Genomic DNA, 21,410 nt, shown 5'->3' on the forward strand with positions numbered 1-21,410 from the left:
ATTAAAATTATAATGGCAGCATAGGGCACTATCACCATTTATTTTAATTCCATTAAGCGCAGTTGACACAAAGATGGCTACATATATGAATTCTGACTTCTTTCCTCTACTTTCATATCTTTATGCAAAAAACACCCACCAGCGCTCTATACAAAGCAACTAAATTAAACATACGTGTCTCATACTTCATTTGACTTATCACATCACTGGGTGGGATTTAAAAACATGTCACCTTTCAAGAGACTTACCTTGACACAGGAACAGCAGGTGTTAGATCCCTTAACAAATTCAAATACTAGGGTTTATGATCTTGACTCAGATGGACATTAAGTTGTAATAAATAATTATAAGCATTTTAATTTATTTTTATTCCATGCATTACTAAAAACATAGGTGGTGCCAGGTTGGGGCTAGGGGGTGCTGTAGCTACCCCTAGGATTGCCATAGCACCCCCTTAGCACCCCCAAGAAATTGCTGGGGTTGATTTATAAATAAATAAAAAATCGTTAATGTGTAAATAATATAATTTATATTTGAAAAATGAATAAATACATTAATAAAACAAACCCGATTATTTTTAGGCTAAAAAACACAGGTGATCGTATTCGGCCAAAGGGTGCAGCACACATTGAACTTTTGACCTTACTTCCGCAGTAAGGTATTCACACAGAAGAAGAGCTCAATATTTGGAGCCGTTAGGATTAGAGAAGTGAGTCTAACGCTAGCAATGGATAGTTTTTTACTCCCTAAACGTCAAGGTGTGGAGACTTTATCAAAATCTGTAAATGAGACTGAGAGATATGGTGAACTTGTCACTAACCGGGACGAAGAAAAGCGGCCAGAGGAAGATGACCTGACCACTGCTGTGACTGCTGCTGAGAATGCTTAACGTCACCCTGCTGTACATGACATGTACAGTCAGGCCACAGTGGGTGAGTCAGCTGATAAGGGTCAATGCAAGAACTTTACTCTTATCTCTGTCTCGTAGAAGAACATTACAGTGAACATGTGTTTTACAGAAATGTGAATAAATGGATCACTGAATCTAAAGTTATACAGCGCACTGGGCATTGGTTTAATTTTAGCCCAGAAAACATGTTTGCCCTCAATGGCTTATTTAGATATATTAAGTCACTACAGATATGACTACATTATTTTGACCATATGTGTAAGTGTGAAAACTGTGTGAGGATACATGCGCGTGTGTTTTTATGTGTGTGCTTGGCTATGTGTGGTGCATTTGGCCTGCTGCATTACTCTTCTGAGCCACTGTATGAGAGCTGCAGTAATGATTGACTAAACCCGGCTTGTTGGCTGGTATTTCAAATATGTTTGGTGGGCTAATCAGAGATTCTATGGTGCTGTTGTATCGGCAACTTTAAATCAATCTCTCTCGTTCGCTCGCTTAGTAAACCGCGGCGGAGGTGGGTGGGCATCTGCGCGAGTGTGTGTAATGTTAGGCTATTTGTGTCAAGGGAAACTCAAAATTTCAGAGCGTATTGATGGGCATCTGTACTCATGACATACTCCAGTGTATGGGGATGAATTATGTACAAGGTAATGTTAAATGTGTCAGGAAATGTACGTTTGGGCAGACGTAGGGCTGGGCGATTTATATATAAATTTTAGAGTATCGTCATCATCAGCAATATGTTTGATGTTGAGATGGAAAAAAAATGTGCGAGGTCCAGTGGAGGTGAGTTAAGCAGGAATGGTTCAGGAGGTTCTTTTCTTGACTACCATGCAGGGCTGCGATGGAGAGCTGACAGTCAAGTGACACCTTTCAAAACAATGGATGACACCGCAGCCTCCTCGGGAAAAGTTGAACTGGATCAGCACTGTTTCGGAGAATGTGATCTCCCTTACAGGAAGTTGTAGATGGAGCGGATGAGGGGAGTCACTAGGGTACAGAGAGAGAAGATGACATTAGTGGAAGTGACAGACATTCAAACTTCACTTCTGTACAAGCAACACAAGATATCTGTCATTCCATCCACTCAAACTTAGAAAATAGAGAAATCCCTGTTCTCTTGTAAGTTTCTGTCTGTATGGAGTATATGGTGGAGGACAGATCCCTGTGCCCCAGAGTACCTGTGACTGGCTGATTTTGAAACAAAGATAAATGTGCGTACATGAGGAAAAATTATCTGCGTTTGTTTTCTTTGATCCTGTCACTGCCGTGCAGTCGATACACTGTCTAACATTTGGCGCAGTGCGGGCAACTTTCCATTATATCTTTCATAATTCAAACAATACTCGGCTGGAAGTTCTCATTCTTTGATTTTCTTTTACTGCTGATTTGTGTAAACAGCTGGTAGCGCATTTGCTGCTTGTGTTACAACCCAACGTGGAGACTGCAGTGCACACAAAGACTAGAGTGTCAAGCACACCTTTTTCTTCACACATTTTTTTTTGCATTTATGTAATTGCACAGAGTGACATCGTAATTAGATTAATCGTGCAGCCCTAATATATACAATATACTATTTGGTGTCAACCTGTTTTATGCAGAGGGCACTTATCTCTCCCCTGGTGATTGTATGCCAGACCACAACTGCAAACTGGTCTTTTGTTTTGAATCACATTTCCGACACACCTGCTCATGACAATGCAAGTTAACAACATCCCACTGCAGGGTCATTAAAAAAAAAGTCCCTGGCTGCATTTGCTGTATATTTAGGAGCGTCCTCCTCCTGCATTGTCCTAAAATTGGTAAGACTCCTTGAAAAAAGGGCTACAGTAGCTTCACTGTTCACCCAGTATAGATTTCAACACACTAAAACTATTGAAACCAAGTCAGCACAGTTTTAGTTTGTTTAATTTAAAATCATATATGCCAGTCATAACAACCTAAATGTGTCACTGTCTGAGTGATGGACTCTACTCTCTAATGTTACTTACCAGCTGCTAGTTCCCCCTGGCTGTCCACAGGTTACTAGTGCAGTAATAGGGTGAGTTTATACATGGTGGACCCACCAGTCAAATAGGGACACATGACATGTATTATATCTGTAACACCTGTCCCATGTAGCTATATAGTTTCTAGAGTAGTAGTACTATGGGAAGGCGCCTGGGTTCTTTTTTTTTGTCTTTAACGGTACTATTACCGGTACTAACTAATGCTTGTTAACAATCTATGTTTCTCAATATTATAAAAAAAACTGCCGGTGCCTCCAATGTGAAATAGGTAAGTTTTGTGTTAACCTTGATTACTCTTTTAAATTGTAACTCAGAATGAAACCTCATGTACAAAATCTAAGACCCAAAAATGATACTTTAAATACTATAAACCCAGATATGGGAATTTATTTAGTTAAAGTACAAAAATAATAAACACATCTATGGTGTATTAGAAACAAACACAAGTGAGGCCAGTATAAATAACTCCCTATTTTTTATGACACACTAAATATGTTGCCTCAATATAGCTTTCAGCGTATACTATAAATTGTTACCTCTGCTTTGGTTTCAATAAAATAAATGCATAAATCCTTTTGACATGTAAACCTGAATAGTTATCTGTGGGCCCACACTCACACATTCATACTCAGCAATCAAAATACAAACAAAAAAAACCCTGTTGCAGGCCTGAGTAGAAGCTTGGGAGCGAGGAGGCCTAAAAATGTGACGGCCGTTTCACTTGTTTACACAACCGATAAAATAAAATGTACGTGCAATATACTCAGTATTCACGAATCCTAGTCAAGGGGATATATGAAAAAGGCGAACTTGGCGATGGCAGCAGGCAGAGCACCGGAGAAACCACAGCAGGAAGATCACCGGAACAGAAAACAGCAGCGACAGTCTAGATCACAATGCTAATGGAAATTGTGCTAGCTAACGCTAACGACTATTCACAGTTAGTGACACAATAGATGGTTTCATACTACAACAACACTTAATTAAGCATACATAATCACACACGTGCACATGTATATTTACCTCTTGTAGATTTCAATACTCCAAAACACAGCATAACTGGTTGTCAGCCTCAGTAATGGATAACAGTAATGTCCTTCTACAACCTACTAAACCTTACGAAGTTCGTTCACTTAGCGTCTCTCTCTCTCCGACTGTATCTTTCCTCAAAACGGGAATCTCTGCATGTTACAACTAAACCCCGCCCCTCTACATGGGATTGTAATTACATTGGCTGATAGGTCATGACCTTCCAACAAAATTAAAGAAAGACGATGATTGACATATTAGGCTGCTATCATGTTAAGCTGTGTGACAGATTACCCTTACATGTGCTGAACATGGTGCTGAATCATATACACTTCACTCAATCTACAGTCAACTGCATGAACTTCACACTTTGATCTTTTAAAAACTGTAAATATAACTCTTACCTTTTAAACGTTTTATTCACGTTAACAATTTCAACATATGGCATTAACTTATATTTTCTTCACCATATTTATATATTTGTATTGCATTAAAATTATTTCAATAAATATCTAAATGAAATTTACCCAGGGCTACATATTATTTAGAACACTTCTTTACTTTGCAGTCTGTATGCAACACTTTGATGGTATTGTGAACACAAAAACCACACTAGAGCAAGTCAGAACACATCTACTCCTTACATATATGACTGAACAGGGACCAGTTAACTAACTTTGTGGAAAGTTCACATAGACTATGAGCAAATATCCAGAAGAGCTGCAAAATAAGTAGGCTAATAAAAACTGACAGCAGCTGCTAGGCCCAGAGTCTAGGTTTGAAGGAGATCTATAAGTAGGACTCAGGAATAACAGACCAAGGGGTGAATTTGAACTTCCAACTAATGCCAGTTGCTAGTTCCTAGGTTCTGGTAACAGGCTGGAGGTTGAAGGTTAAGGCAGCTTTATTTCTATAGCACCTTTCAGGAACAAGGCAATATAAGTGCTTCAGATAAAACATTATAGAGCAAATGGTAAAACCTTTCACAGTGCTCATTTTTGATTTTTGATTTCAGCTCGTCACACTCCTAATGTCCTTTTGAAAGGTTAGGTCCTTAGACCATGGTGGCTCCACTGGTTCTTGAAGTCATTTAAGTCCCTGTTGATCCTTGGTAAATATACATAGTGCAGTGGCCAAGGATGCATTTCATTATCAGGGTTCACGATACCCTCTTTCTCAAGAAAACTGAAGAGGTCATGATAAACATTGATTACTCCTGCATCATGGAGTGTCCTGAACATCACTTCCTGCAACAGAAAGAGCTCCCAAAACAGGCCCAAAAATTCATGCAGAGTCGTTTGTCCCGCTTAACCTACAAACGGTGATGCCCTAACCTTTCAAAGGGATATTAGGAGTGTGACGAGATACTCAGCTCACAAGATGAAAACTTGAATGATGAAATATGATAAAATCTTTTATTCAATAGAAAGTCACCAAATGAAAAATGAGTGTGGTTTTTGTGTTCACAATATGTATATTACCATCAAAGTGTTGCATACAGACTGCAAAGTAAAGAAGTGCTCTAAATCAATATGTAGCCCTGGGTAAATTTCATTTAGATATTGAGAGTTTAGTAGTTAAAACAGTAATTGAAAATATTTAAATGCAATACAAATATATAAATATGGTGAAGAAAATATAAGTTAATGCCATATGTTAAAATAGTTAACATGAATAAAACCTTTAAAATGTAAGAGTTATATTTACAGTTTTTAAAAGTTTGAAGTGCATGCAATTGACTGTAGTTTGAGTGTAAGTGTACATGATTCAACACGTGTAATCAGCCACACAGTTTAACTCGATAGCAGCCTAATATGTCAATTATCGTCTTTCTTTAATTTTGTTGGAGGGTCATGACCTATCAGCCAATGTACTTACAATCCCATGTTTATTGTATTGGTTGTGTAAACAAGTGAAACGGCCGTCACAGTTTTAGGCCTCCTCGCTGCAACAGGGTTTTTTTGTTTGTATTTTGATTGCTGAGTATGAATGTGTGAGTGTGGGCCCACAGATAACTATTCAGGTTTACATGTCAAAAGGATTTATGCATTTATTTTATTGAAACCTAAGCAGAGGTAACAATAGCATACTCTGAAAGCTATATTGAGGCAACATATTTAGTGTGTCATAAAAAAGAGGGAGTTATTTATACTGGCCTCACTTGTGTTTATTTTTCTAATACACCATAAATGTGTTTTCATATTATTTTTGTACTTTAACTAAATAAATTCCCTTATCTAAAATGTGTGACTTAAGTTAAGAAAAAGGTGTGCTTGACACTCACTGCAGTCTCCACGTTGGGTCGTAACACAAGCAGCAGATGCGCTACCAGCTGTTTACACGAATCAGCAGTAAAAGAAAATCAAAGAATGAGAACTTCTAGCCGAGTATTGTTTGAATTATGAACGATATAATGGAAAGTTGCCCGCACAGCGCCAAATGTTAGACAGTGTATCGACTGCACGGCAGTGACAGGATCAAAGAAAACAAACACAGATCATTTTTCCTCATGTATGCTCATTTATCTTTGTTTCAAAATCAGCCAGTCACAGGTACTCTGGGGCACAGGGATCTGTCCTCCACCATATACTCCATACAGACAGAAACTTACAAGAGAACAGGGATTTCTCTATTTTCGAAGTTTGAGTGGATGGAATGACAGATATCTTCTGTTGCTTGTACAGAAGTGAAGTTTGAATGTCTGTCACTTCCACTAATGTCATCTTCTCTCTCTGTACCCTAGTGACTCCCCTCATCCGCTCCATCTACAACTTCCTGTAAGGGAGATCACATTTTCCGAAACAGTGCTGATCCAGTTCCACTTTTCCCGAGGAGGCTGCGGTGTCATCCATTGTTTTGAAAGGTGTCACTTGACTGTCAACTCTCCATCGCAGCCCTGCATGGCAGTCAAGAAAAGAACCTCCTGAACCATTCCTGCTTAACTCACCTCCACTGGACCTTGCATATTGTTTTCCATCTCAACATCAAACATATTGAACGATACTCTAAAATTTATATATAAATCGCCCAGTCCTACGTCAGCCCAAACTTACTTTTCCTGACACATTTAAAATTAACTTGTACATAATTCATCCCCATACACTGGAGTATGTCATGAGTACAGATGCCCATCAATACGCTGTTGCAGGATAGGTGAATGACACCAACATATGGCACTTGAAGAAAAACTAATGTCCAGTATGTGATAACAGGACATGCTAGTCATCAATTATCAACAGTGTAGCAAGTTGTTCGTTAAGGGCTAACAGCTGGTTAACATTACGACAAAAACTATTTGTTCCGCGTATTCTCTTGTGTGTATCGCGTATCCGTCTCCTCTAGTTGTTGTGGTTGATATGACGTAGGTCCTCTAGCTTTGACCAGACGCAAAAATGGTGACAGCAAAGCACTGTGATGTCACGTGGTCCTTATAAATATATACCAGAAACTATGCACAAAGGACTACTTGCACCCTAGTGCTGCTGAATTTTTTATGTTATTTAATAAATCTCATTTTTATGTCATGCTTTTGTGTTTGTCAGTACATTTTTCAGCTTAATATTTTTAGTAATGCATGGAATAAAAATAAATTAAAATGCTTAATGATTTATTATTATAACTTAATGTCCAGTTGAGTCAAGATCATAAACCATAGTATTTGAATGTGTTGAGGGATCTGACACCTGCTGTTCCTGTGTCAAGGTAAGTCTCCTGAAAGGTCAAATGAAGTATGAGACACGTATGTTTAATTTAGTTGCTTTAGATAGAGCGCTGGTGGTTATTAATCCTTTTTGTTAATTCCTTTGAGTTGTCAGATTTTCTGGTAAGCTACCCTTTGGTTCCTAGTAGTTGAATTAAGAGTACAGTATTTTTGAAAATCTGCTTACTCTTCATGTTAACCCCTCTCTTGGTCTTGTAGTAATAGACCTGTATTTGCAGCAATTAAATATCACCATATTTGAAACCCTTTTAACAATAGACCCAGATAAAATGTACAATAAAAGGCAGATGTGATGCCATTAGGTTCTTAGTGTGACAGCGCTTATTAAATTTAAGCAGGTAATAATGAAAATAGCTCCTCACCACTTTTTATTACATTTTTGGGAGGATGATTTGGATTGATTAATTAAATAAAGTATGAGCACCAAGTGCCTACTGATGTCTGGCAATACAAAACTAACATACTACAAAGTTGTGCATTTCTTTGGGCTACTCAAACAAGCTGCAAAGGAGATCTATGCTTGATTAGTGTTGCCTGACCTCCTTCTTTACTGATTGGGTGATTAGAGTTCAAATCTATTGGCTGTGAAAGCGACAGGGCGGAGTTGATTATCAAAACGCCACCAGGTGTCTAATAAGCATCTGGTGGCGTTTATTAAACGCCTGATGACGTCACACGCGTGGGGTTGGATAATAAACGGCAGGTGGCGTTTATTAGACGTGTAGTGGCTTTAATAAACGCCAGGTAGCGCCACAAATGTCGTTCAAAACGCCGTGCGAATTGTGACGAAATGGGACCCTTTTGGCGTTCCATATGTTTGCTGCGTTTGATAAAGTGCAGTGTGACGCAAACCGAACCAAATGAAAAATGCAACAATGTTACAACTTCAGCCCCGAATCTCACCGAGCCCACCGAACTATAGAGGAGACACTAACGGAGCACACTGTTGCTCAGCAACGAGCGCAGATCGATAGAGTTCAGTGGCGCAGATATTTCATACAATGTTAGTATTATTCATATTTTAAAGACATTCATATTAATTAGAACAGTTTCCACTTTTGCAAATTTTTTGCACAACTTCACCTTCTTCTTCACATTGAAACCTGCAACTCAGTGTAGTGACAGCTTTTCAGAAATCCTTTAAATATTCCACTTTAGTATCATACATGTTTGGTGTTATTTAACATGTTAAAGAAATTTAAACTAATTAATACTATTCCAACTATTCTTACTGCTTCACCTTCTTTCACATTAAAGCCAGCAATCTAGTTAAACTTTAGCAATTTAGCTTTTCAGCATTCACAAGCATTTTCTGCAGGAAATGCATTTTCTAGTTACTTTTCAGATTAGTTTTTACCCTTCCTTCATGTTTGTGATAAACTGAAGTATGATGTCGTCATAAAAAAGAATAAACCTGTAAAATAAGAAGAAACTAAATGTCAAAGTTCAATTAAATTCAGTTTATTTAAGAAGAGGACAGATCAAATTTATAAAACAAATGATTATACATGGGTTAAAAATCCCAGAATTAGCCAAAAGCTCGAAAACTTCCCCCGAATACAACCAGCTGTTCTCATGTGTCTAATCCACTTTAGAAGCCTGTGGGATACCATATATATATATAAATATATATATTTATATACATATATACACACTACATTGGCCGCTGCTGTTTATTAGAGCGATATGTTGACATGGCGACCATTTCCTAACGAACATTGTGCTCCTCCTAATGCATGTGTATCTATGGAGGCAGAAGGTCTATCCACAATTAAAATCATAATTTCTCGCTGAATTTCCAATTTTCCAACTTTAAGCGGTTTACTACAAATGCCAGACATGTATTTATAATACAGGATACTTGATCAAATAAAAAATGCAGGTATTTTTACCAAACTTTTTCTAAATATTTTGAAGCTAGTGACAGTCTGCTGATTTAAGCCTTGATACAATTTAAACAGGTGAGTTATATAAACAGTTGTTATGAAGTGTGAAATTAGCTTCATAGACCAAAACCCTTTTTTTGTACCAGGCTGTAAACATGTTTATTTCTGATGTAAAGTCTGGATTTTTTCACATGGGGGTCTATGGGGAATGATGTGAGGAACTGTTCAGTGACACACATAACAAACATTGTTTTCAGCATCTTACTGAGATATTAATAATCACTTAAATAAAACATACATGACCTGACACAAGCTAGCATTAGCTCAATCCAGTATCAGGACAGGCACTTAACTTACTGTTAGCTTAAAAGAAGGATTAATGTTACCTTTTGTGATATTAAATTCAACACTTTAGTAATAGTATAATATTGTAAAACACATTTTTCATCCGTTAAATGTTATTCCATGTTGCTTAGTTTAGCATTTCTTTCACATGAACATCCAAAAGCAGTACAACTATCTTTTTCTGAGTCTTTAAGATCAGTTGTCTGTCCCAAGATGGCGGCGGCACAGACGCAGTTTAAACACATTAACTGTTCAAGTCATTTTTTAAGCAGCAGCAGCAGCCATGTTCTGATTAAAGATGGTCAGTTATGAAGGTTTGCTTCTTTTCTTTGTCTTAAGTGACAATACACTGAATATTTCAGCAACTTGACATCACCTTAGTAAACAGTGATTAGAATTTGTGCAAATTGTATTTACCAGGTGATTAATTAACAACAACAAATACTTCTTTGTAGCAGCATTAGTTAAAAAGCACTAGCAGTTGAACCCTGAACTCAAACAAACTAATTTTGAGTTGAATAAATCCCTTCAAAGGGAGGGAGTGTAATGTGTAGTCGTAGCCAGGATAACATACATGCTGTTCAGAAGATAAAGTTACTGCTGGTCAGCCTTCAATGTGGAGAGAAGATCAGAAAATGACAACACAGCTATCAGGGCATGAGGAGGAGGCAGGAGGACACAGCTTGGCTCTGAAACATGTTCACAACGAGGCAGTGTGAACGCGCTGGTGAGATTTAAGGTTACTACTATGAGAAAAAGTTTTACCACATTGTTCACACCAGTACGGCTTCTCTCCAGTGTGAACGCGCTGGTGAGATTTAAGGTGACTACTATGAGAAAAAGTTTTACCACATTGTTCACACCAGTACGGTTTCTCTCCAGTGTGAACACGCTGGTGAGATTTAAGGTCACTACGCTGAGAAAAGGTTTTACCACATAGATCACAGCCGTAAGGTTTCTCTCCAGTGTGAACACGCTGGTGAGATTTAAGGTTACCACTCATAGAAAATGTTGTACCACATAGATCACAGCTGTAAGGCTTCTCTCCAGTGTGAACACGCTGGTGAGATTTAAGGTGACCACTCTGAGAAAATGTTGTACCACATAGATCACAGCTGTAAGGCTTCTCTCCAGTGTGAATGCGCTGATGGATTTTTAGGTGACTCTGTCGTGTGAAAGCTGCCCCACATTGATCACAGCTGTGTAGATTGTCTCCAGTGTGAACTCTCTGATGAATCTTTAAATATCCAGATGTTGTGAAGGATTTGTCACAGTGTTGACGTTTGGGTCCCTCTCCTCCTCTCCGTTTCTATAGCAACAGACAAACAGAGAGAAAGAGAGAGAGAAAGAGAGTAAGTGAACAACCTTTTTAAACCCTGGACTTGCTCTCACTCACAATTTTCACTCTCCATTCAATAATTTATGACAACATGAAGGAAAATATGTGCCGGTTGCAGACATGTTATTATGGAAGCAAATGTACTTTTCATAACTTTAATATGTTCAGAAATATTCAACATTTTTCAGGCAAGTTTCCCCATTCAAATGATTGGCAATTTAAAAACTAAAAAATTTGCTCACTCTCTTCAGTTTTACTTTCAGTTAGAAATCCCATGGTAACTTTAAAATAACACAAACCTTTCATACATTCTGGGTATTTTTCATCCTTTAAATCCCATTCAAACCTTTTGAAATACATACATTAATTTGATGTCAAAATAAAGGTAAAGTTCTTCTGGTTGCAGACATGTTACTATGGAAGCCATCGGGCTCTTCTCAGTGTTTCCCACAGGTTGAGAATTTACTGGTGGTGGTGTGTGGCGCAGGATGTGACGGCGCGGTGTGTGATGGCTAGGTTTAGTAATAATGGGTTCAGTTATAAACTAGTCAAAAGAAGTTGAAAACAATGACTACACAACATTATCAGATCATTTAGAAAGAAAAAACTATTTACATATTAAACAAATTAGACTTAAAGACGACAATATTGCGACACTATGCAGCATCTGACACTATTTCAGGGTAGTTATTAGGGCTGCACGATATGAGGAAAATATGCGATATGCTGTAACGTTGTTGAATATCGCGATAATGATATAACTTGTGATAAATAGATATTAAAATGTAGCCTACTCAGTTCTGCTGCTTTCAGTATTTTGCTAAAAAACAAAAAATTGCTCATGAAATTTTAAACAAATGACGAAAAAGTGTAGCCATGATGTGCTTTGACAATTAAATCAGTTTTTTTTTTTGCCAAATGTTAACGGTTCAGCAGATAAAATACCCATAATACTATACTCCATACAGAAAATGACATGTTATTATTAATCTCAACACTGCTTCCTCCTAACTCTTGTTAAATCACATAAGACTAGGAATATCTAAAGTAAATTATTGTTCATTTTGTTTGTTAGATCATTGTTCATTTTTTGAAGTGTATTAATCCGTGTTTTGGGGTTCCTAAACATGGCCTACTGTTCTGTACTATACATGTCCTGTTGCACTCATTAAGTTCTCATCTGAGCAGATTTCTGTCATTCAAACAACTCTGAATTGTAGTTTAAAACTTTTAGAGCCAATTTAATAAAATTAAGGGTTTAATTCGGTCTCGGGTCCATAAATACAGTTAATGGATACAGGCACGGAGAACTGAAGGCTCGGTTAGCAACCATTAGCTCTGATTAGCAGTTAGCGTCGGTTAGCTAGCTCCGTTATAAAGACATGAAGCGGAGGAGCCTGCCGCGGAGAGGGGTAACAACCAGACTCTGATAAATGATGTTCAGGGAGCTTTCACAGCAGTGTGGCCCTGTTGTTTCTACGGTTTTATTAGTACAGTTAATCCCATTGCAAGACCACCAGCAGCATGCTACTACTAACGATAGCCTCTCTGAGCAAGTGCAACGTTGGTGCTGTCATGCATGTGGCACACAACTTTGCGAGGGGGAGGGGCTGGAGGCAGCTGGTCTGTCTGCGCTGTAAAAATTCACCGTTGTTTGGAAAGTAGAACCAATGTATGGGAAACTCTGCTAACCTCAGTAGTGTGGACGTGAGGTGTAAACATAGCAAAAGATTTTCTTTTTAAAAATGTTAAATAGTGTTAGGTAACCACCCAGGCTTACAAAAATGGATTGTTGAGAAGTAACCAAATGGCTCAGAATTACATGAAATCAATGTGTTCTTAAAGTGGTATTGCACAACAGTAGAATTTATAAATCCAGGATAACCGATAAAGCGAGGCTTGACCTAGTCTGATCAGAGCATCCTGGTGTTCTGTGTTTCACGACGGCAAAGACAGGATGAGGAGGAGAGACTAGGTCGAGTCAGGATGAGGAGGAGAGACTAGGTCGAGTCAGGCTGATGTAATTCAGATAGATGAGCATTCACAGCTTTCCTCAACAGACCGTGAGGTTGATAACAGATTTACTGATGTTAAAATGGAGAATAATCATCGTTCATACTTTACACAGAGTGACCAGCAGCTTCTTGTGGAAGTATGATAACGTGAAACACATTATTTGTAAAAAAAGAGAGAGAGAGAGAAAGCGTGGCAGACGATCACGGACCGACTGAATGTGTAAGCAGCCTAAAAATATACATTAAGGCGAGACACTACAGGTGAATAGGCTAAAATTTTAAAATAATAGATATCTCCATGAAACTTCCTCAGTTGATTACTTACACAAGTATATAAAAAAAATGTATTACAAGTTTTTGAAATGTGTATGTTTAATTATGCAAATTATGCATTTTCTCATTAAATATGCGTGATTTTGCATATATTTTCGGTAGATAGATCTGAACATATGATAAAGCCAGGTGCAAAATTCTTTTTTCATTTTGTTTACACACAAGATGAAAACAAAATTACAGAGGGATTTCAGGATATCTGCTTTCATTACCTAGGAAATCAAAATATACTGTCCATAGCCCTAAAAAAATCGATTTTCGCCATGTTTTTTAGCTTAAAATGTTACATAAATCAGGGCAGGAATGATTTATTAACAAATCCCTCTGTAAATATCTTCAGAATACTACTAAGTGTATAATTGGAAAGTTTGGTGTACATAGGTGCTACATAGGCTGAGATGTTTCTACTGGAGAATGATAAAAAACTCATTTTGAGAAAACAGCATTTAAAGATTTAAATAGTGGAATTTAATACATTTCTATTGGAAAAATTGCTCAAAAACAGAATAAATGCTCAGGCCCTTAATGATAATAATATAGAATATTTCAAGCTCATGAAAATTGATTATTTAATAAAATGGCAGGCATATAAGGCCTACAACTACAGTAACTTAATGAATTAACATTGGCGTATCATGCACAAAGTTGCCGACAAAACCCACGCTGGACAGGTGTATGGACACAGAACAAGACCAACAGTAGCTGTCACAGCTTTTTTTAAATCTAATTGTCCATTCCAGCACCATATGTATTTTAGCTGTGCTTAGACTCTAGCCTATGTTTTACACTGGCAGCTGTGACGGCCTCAGCTTTCGAGATCCTGAGCATATCAGTTTCTCTCATTGAATTGACCGTCACAACTGAGCTCTGAAGCCACAACTTCTCCATAACAGAAAGCATGACAGAGGCTCCTTCATCAAGGTGGAGATGGCCATACATCCTGCTGCCTCAAGCTTACTTTTCCCACAAAACAGTCCCCTCAGTCAGCTGATGGTGAAGATAACTAACCAGAACCAGTCCTCTCAGTCAGCTGATGGTGAAGATAACTAACCAGAACCAGTCCTCTCAGTCAGCTGATGGTGAAGATAACTAACCAGAACCAGTCCTCTCAGTCAGCTGATGGTGAAGATAACTAACCAGAACCAGTCCTCTCAGTCAGCTGATGGTGAAGATAACTAACCAGAACCAGTCCCCTCAGTCAGCTGATGGTGAAGATAACTAACCAGGCTCCCATCAGCACTGGTTCATAACACAACAGAACAAAACTAATTATGACTCATTCAAAAGACCAATATTTAGAACATTGGAGAAAGCAAACAAAGTAGACTAAATTATTATTTGACAGATTATCTTCACACTGTCAGAGATACAAAGAAGAGACGGATCCTGACTAAATACAGGCTCAGTGACCACCAGCTGGGTCAGACAGAGATACACTTCCTCCTCCACTGGGAAAAACTATCTTCACTAAGAGAATTACACCTTGGAAAAATAGACCAGAAGAGAAGCTGGTAGTTCTCCTAGGAGAGGTGACAGCAGCTCCACTGACAGCTACATATGGATCTGCCTGCTACAGCCTGAGGGACTCACACCACTTAGGATCCCAAAATTACAGATTTGTTTAGTATCCTATTATATAGTAATTATATTATACAAAACTGTATGAGAGAGAGAGAGAGAGAGAGAGAGAGAGAGAGAGAGAGAGAGAGAGAGAGTCTGATTACCTCCGCTGTCTGAACACTCCTGTTTTCTGAACGACAGTTTAAACATCGACGTACTATGTGAAGGCATTTCATCATCTGCTGTCTTAGTTTGTGATCCCCTGTGTCTTCTTGCTAATAACAACTGTTTTCGTCTTCTCTGAGGTGATTTTCGGCCGTTTTCGACGCACTTCTTTCAACATTTTGAGCTACCGCGGAAATGTCAGAGCGCGTCACGTGACCATTCTGAACGAATCACGTTGTCAGAAATTGGCATCAGCCAATGAGATTGCGCATTTTGAGTTAAATCCCCCCTTTTACTTTCACGATTGGTTGCTGATAAAAAGGAAATGACCATATTTGGATCCGACAGCATTGTACAGGAGAAAGAGAGCTTTCCAACGGTATGTGTGATGACAGGGTGCAGACAGCGATCGCGGAGCAGCGCGACGATTTAGAACGCCAACTTTTGTTGAATTTAGGTGAAATCTACCGACGCAAACAGACAAAGTGTAGTAAAATAAAGACCTAAATGTGTATTTCGGACTTTATTTCACCACAAGTCTGAAAGAAGACATGTTATTGAAGCCAAATAGCCCAAAATCTCAAAATTGACCAGTGAAAAAAAAACGATGTTTTTGCCTGCCGTGTCTCGCCTTAACTGACCACTGCTCTGAACTGAAACCATCATAATCATACCATTCAAGGATTAGGCTACTAATCATTTGCACAAATTAACAGTTGTACTCTTTGCCTTAAAAGTGAGCAGAAGATAATGTTACTCAGGAAATTTACCATGAAGATCCATTTTCTACAACACTAGAATATGATGCATAAATATCTCTTTCACTCTGTTCCTCCCTCTCTCTCTCTCATGGGCTAAAATATAAATGACCTAAGTCATATTAACTTCCACTGCTCGCTTTTAATGCAAAGTGTACAACTGCTCATTTTTGCAAATGACAAGTGACTCATTGAATGGTTTCAGTTAAGAGCAGTAGTTCATACATGTATATTTTTAGATTTATCATTCAGTCGGTCCGCTATTTGCCACACTTTTTCTAACGTGTTTTTTTATTAACAGTTGTAGCTAGGTCTGCACAATATATCCTAAATGTTGCGTTAACTTGAAACGGGTAAACGTTATGGTGCATTCAAAGTTATTGTAAAATACCCTTTTCTCATCTGATTTTGTTGTTTAACAGCAATTTACTGGTGAAATAAGTTATTATTGTTATGTTATTATTACATTTTTAATAAATCATTTAAATTCCTCCCTTTTTTGCGCTGTATTCATATTCATTAATATTGAGATTAGATTTCTGGGACTCTTCAGTCTGGAGTAACCTCTTTCCTTCACTCACCTCCTCCTCCTTCCTCTTGCTCCCTCGCTCTTCTGAGTCTCCCGAGACCTCACTAACAACGTTCCTCTTGCCCTCCTTCTTCTTCTCCTCCTTCTCCTTGTGTTTCTGCATGTACTCGGTGATAAGGTCGAGGTCCAGGTTGTCTTGAGGCTCCCATGTGTTATCCTCACTGGAAAGGTGAGTGCAGACAGAAGAAAATCTCCTCAGACTTTGTTTTTAGGAAATACATTCTCACTCTAATTGCTAATTTGTATTATTCCTTTTTTCTATTGTCATTTTGTAAGGTTATTTGATGGTCTGCAACTTAGTGTCAAAATACCAAACCTTCAACTTTGAGGGCATGATACAATGCTGAACTTTATGCTGTAGATTAGCTGCAATTTCTAAATGAACAAGATACTATATATATATATATATATATATATATATATATATATATATATATATATTCAGGACCAAGAACACCAAGTATTAATATTATAGACTCATACTTACTCTGAGAACCCCTTCCATTTCAGCAGAAACTCTACTCTTCCCTTCACCACTCTGCAGTCCAAAACCTTCTCTACCACATACTCCTCCTCTTCCTCCTTCACTGCTGCAGCTGCAGGAGGTGCTGCAGGCTGCTCCTCCTCCTCGGCCTTCTTGCCCTTCTTTCCTGCTCCGGTCGCCAGCTTGACGTCTGCTGAGGGCTCCTTTGGTAGACCCAAGAGGGAAACATGCAGAGATAATGATACAAGGGTTAGAAGAACTAATGGGAGGTGGGAGAGAATTATAGTTCACCATGTTTTACTATATTCAAATGTTCTGTTTGAATGGAGGAAATGCAAGGGCTGATGAGGTGACCAATCCATAGGCCTTCAGAGTGTGAAGTATCTCCTGCATTAAAACTAGGGCTGCACGATATTTTGTTTCATTGTCTACATCGCGATGTGCGCATGCGCGATAGTCACATCGCAGGACGTTGCGATGTTGACGCTACAACTTCTTTGCTGCTTGATAAAAAAGTAAACTTCCACGTTCTCCTTTTCCATGATTGTTACCGGCCGACCCTTCCCCTTTAAGACAGGTGGTCATGTGACGTAACGTTAGTCCGACCGGGGGGAGGGGGGGGTTGTTATTGGAAGTGAGGCTCTCCCGTGTGTAGAAAAGTACCGTAAGCGGCAGCTGCCGCTGACACAGTGATGCACATGCTTCTCCATGGGTAGTGAAGCTACAGTAGTCAGTGTTTATGTTCTCTGCAAAGACAAACTAAATCACCTGATTAATGCAACGTTATCACGACATCTCCCGGCCATTTTTCACCGCAGAAATCTGCTACCAGCCAGACTAAAGCTAACATAGTTAGCCTAAAGAAACAAGGCGTCTGTCCCAACTAATGTTATGGTTCGGAGCTGCAAACCAACAATCATGATCAATTTTAATCAATTTATCAAACAACCACAGCAGGCCCCGCTAATCGACCACAACCTGAAATTTAGAGGACGCAACATGCATGCATTATTAATATCATTCACTTTAGCCTGGATTGATATTATATGAATACAGTGGTGTCATGTCAGTCAACCAGTCTATTTCTTCCTAATTTCACTCTCCTAAATCACTTCAGAAGAGTAATCACAGCGCTTACTTGCTTTGGTTTTTGTAAAGCATTAAAGTTCAACATAGACTGGTTCACATAAGAAAATTTCCTTTTTCATTTTTATTTTCTTTGTAGATGCACTCCCCTACAAAATCACCCAGTAGTTGAGAATGATTTAGTATTTCTAAATAGGGCTATTTATGTCCTCTTGTAAAAATTTGTCTTTTTTTCATATCGCAATATATATCGCAGGGAAAAAAATATATCGCAATGTAAGTTTTTCCAATATTGTTCAGGCCTAATTAAAACTGAATAACTACTAAAATGTAAGCCACAAAGTCATTAACTGGAGCTACAAGCTACATGCACAGTAGCCTCAATCAACGACAGTTCATTTACCAGAAAATCACCAGATGTTCCTCACCTTGCAAAACTCAGTTTGTTTCGGGAAACAACAACAAACTTTGAGTTAGCGAGCTACACGCTGAAAATGACAAGTTTAGAACAACGTTTTGATTGTGCAACAAGGCAGGCCTGGTTGGTTCTTTCTGGGAATAATTGTAAAGATTTACAAAGAATATGTTTAACGTTATGCCATTTTATATCTAACTGGGATATTTTGGGACTGATTGTTGCAGGATTGCTGCGGGTGAAGTAATGTTACACAGGGTGATACACTGGTGAGAGCAAATTACGTTTAGCCATGCATGCAGCTCATTTAAATAGCTAATTTTACCTTATTGTGTGAACAGTTAACTTCATTTTATATTACATGTGGCTAGGGTTGGGTACCGTTCACATTTTTACCGGTGCCGGTACCGAAACCTGAAATTTAGTTCTGGTACCCAACGGTACCTTTTTTCGGTACTTTCCCTTTGTAATAACAAAAAATGTATTTCAGTTGTAAAAATTATTTCAAACCTATTTATCCTAGAGTAACTTCGCTCCGTCCGCACCTCTGTGTGTGTGTGTGTGTGTGTGTGGTGTGTGTGTGTGTCTGCTCTCTGTCAACATGCAGATGGCGTTTTTCTATCGGGGTGAAAATGTTCCACCTAAACTTCCTTCCTGAGACTATTTAGCAGAGCCAAAGTCGTTGCGTCCGGAGCTTAGCGCCGCCCGAGACGATTGTGATTGGTTTAAAGAAATGCAAACAAGCCAAAGCGTTTTTTCTCCTATCCCAGAATGTCTGAGTAAGTGCATGTGTGAGACCGCGCGTTGATGTGTCTGAACAAAGGAACAAACTATTCTAAACCGTTCAGGAACCAGACGTGAAAAAGTCAAGCCTCCGAAGAAGCAATAAATCCTGACAGATGAATCAGTAAACTTGAACGGTATGGTATCAGGGGGGTGTTCTGAACTGGCTGAGAAGCTATCTACATAACAGGCAACAGTTTGGGAAGATGGGTGAAAACATCGGCTTAATCTTAGCACAGAGTTTCCATTTCAGCTCAATGAGTCTTTACTGTGTTTAGCTGTCCTTTACAGCCACTCTGCTTTCTCTCCTCTCTGTTGATCTATTCCACAGACAGTTCACAAAGCTCTATTGTCAATAAAGTAAAAAGAAAAGAAAAAGTTTGTCTAATCCACTATCTAGGTTTGTGAAATACCTCTGTTACTTTAGAGTGGTAGTTGTGTCCTGGGGCTATTTCACATAACCAGGATAAGGGATTAAGCCGGGATATTCCTGTTATCCTGGATGAATTTAGCCTTGACTCGGTTTCACAAAAGCAGAGGCAGATAAGTTATAAGTTATTATATAGTTAAGTTCATATTGTTGTTAGAAGTCTGATGAATATTACTGCAGTTGTTGAGATAATTAGAAAAGGCTGATAAAGTGCCAAATGTGTTTTAAATGAAGTCAGTTACTAAGGGCAATATATAAGTGCTGTACATGTGTGTTTCTATACCAATGCACCTTAAATTATTTTAGTTGATTAATTTTTTTGTATTCTTTAACGACTATAATTTGGGAGGATTGTACATTTTTAAGAACATCCTAATTGTACAATCCTCCCAAATTACAGTCTTAGTTCCCTGGACCAGTAACTATATAGTGTAGACTACTGTACCTTCATGTACAACAGGGAGAGGACACCTCAATGGTTTTTGACCTTATATTTAGCTTTATCAGTTATCCTGGATTTAAATTCTACTTTTGTGCGATACCCCCCTGAACACTGACCTGAACATGGCTGGTATCAGAGTCCCAGTCTGCTGCTTGTCTTCTGGGGACCTTGTTGCTCCGCTGCTCCAGGTTCTGGTTGTCCTCCTCCATTCCTCTCTTGTCCTGAAATCCAGCAGATGTCCACTGGGGCTGCTGGACTCACTCTGGATTCTGTTCAGTACAAATCAAAGCAGCAGAGATATTCAGGAGCTGCTGTCTCCTCTCGTTTTCCTCACATCCACACACAACTAAAACAACAGTCGGAAAACTCAAAGCAGAGGCTGGAAAACTGTTCCATTTCCTTCCTCTACACAATCAACTCAGAGTAGTTTGGAGAAAACAGCATTATATAAACTGGGAATAAATCTAACCTCCTCTGGCTCTCCCCTTCCTGCTCCTCAACACCTTCATTTGTTCTCTCACTTTTTTGTTTCCTGGGGCTAAAAAGGACGCTATGTCCCTTCATCGTTTCATGATAACTATTAGAAGAAGAACAAACGTAGGGGCATGCATTACATTTCGTTACCTAACCATCCCTCCCTACTTAACACGGACAGATAGCCTGTTGATTACTTTACTCAAATGTCTTTATTATCGCGATGCAGCAGCCAAGACGGATGAAGTTAGGTGTTAACATCACAGCATTGTGTAGACCTAGAAGGAGACTGACATTTGGATATTCACTTCTGCTTTGATGAGATGAGTTTGTTTAGATATGATTAAGTTTGTAAACACATCGAGACCAGACATTTCCAGACTTGATTTCATTCTCAGTGTGAGGAACAAAAGGAACACGGTTATGACAACAACAACAAGTCCCTTAGGAGATGAAATGGTTCAGCTTACCACCAGGGAGCTCTCCTCTGCTCTCTCCAAGATAGTCGCTGTCTCATTCACCGAGCAGCACCACACGCTGCAGCTGCAGCCTAGTGGTTGGGTGCGCCGCTCTAATTTAGTGTAGAACGTTGCGTCGCACATTAGTTCCGCTTTTGGCGCTCGCAAAAACCATAATA

The 21,410-nt window shown here is 38.8% G+C and overlaps 3 protein-coding genes and 1 long non-coding RNA gene across 5 annotated transcripts in view; 1 reads left to right on the forward strand and 3 right to left on the reverse strand.

Moving 5' to 3' along the window:
* The window catches only part of LOC118495137, a 470,232-nt gene that overhangs the window by 200,705 nt on the left and 248,117 nt on the right, over positions 1–21,410 (forward strand). The gene's annotated exons all lie outside the window — the stretch shown is intronic.
* LOC116034886 (NLR family CARD domain-containing protein 3-like) overlaps positions 1–21,410 on the reverse strand; it is a 972,843-nt gene that overhangs the window by 195,462 nt on the left and 755,971 nt on the right. The gene's annotated exons all lie outside the window — the stretch shown is intronic.
* LOC116042541 (zinc finger protein 239-like) overlaps positions 1–21,410 on the reverse strand; it is a 139,659-nt gene that overhangs the window by 64,565 nt on the left and 53,684 nt on the right. Inside the window, exons 3-7 of one of the 2 annotated variants that reach the window (XM_036001648.1) lie at positions 17,147–17,346; positions 16,700–16,820; positions 16,652–16,657; positions 10,585–11,209; positions 10,046–10,490 (exon numbers count right to left, since the gene is read on the reverse strand). The exons of the other annotated variant lie outside the window; for it this stretch is intronic. Coding sequence (XP_035857541.1) covers positions 10,601–11,209; positions 16,652–16,657; positions 16,700–16,820; positions 17,147–17,346 — 936 coding nt within the window. The 3' untranslated portion in view covers positions 10,046–10,490; positions 10,585–10,600. Of the gene's footprint in view, positions 1–10,045; positions 10,491–10,584; positions 11,210–16,651; positions 16,658–16,699; positions 16,821–17,146; positions 17,347–21,410 lie in introns of those variants that run through there. 2 annotated transcript variants of the gene reach the window in all.
* The window catches only part of LOC116039723 (protein NLRC3-like), a 76,186-nt gene that overhangs the window by 41,008 nt on the left and 13,768 nt on the right, over positions 1–21,410 (reverse strand). Inside the window, exon 7 of the mRNA XM_036001610.1 lies at positions 5,188–5,195. Coding sequence (XP_035857503.1) covers positions 5,188–5,195 — 8 coding nt within the window. The remainder of the gene's footprint in view (positions 1–5,187; positions 5,196–21,410) is intronic.

The sequence above is a fragment of the Sander lucioperca genome, chromosome 5 (genome assembly GCF_008315115.2).
Source record: "Sander lucioperca isolate FBNREF2018 chromosome 5, SLUC_FBN_1.2, whole genome shotgun sequence".
NCBI classification, from domain to species: Eukaryota; Metazoa; Chordata; class Actinopteri; order Perciformes; family Percidae; genus Sander; species Sander lucioperca.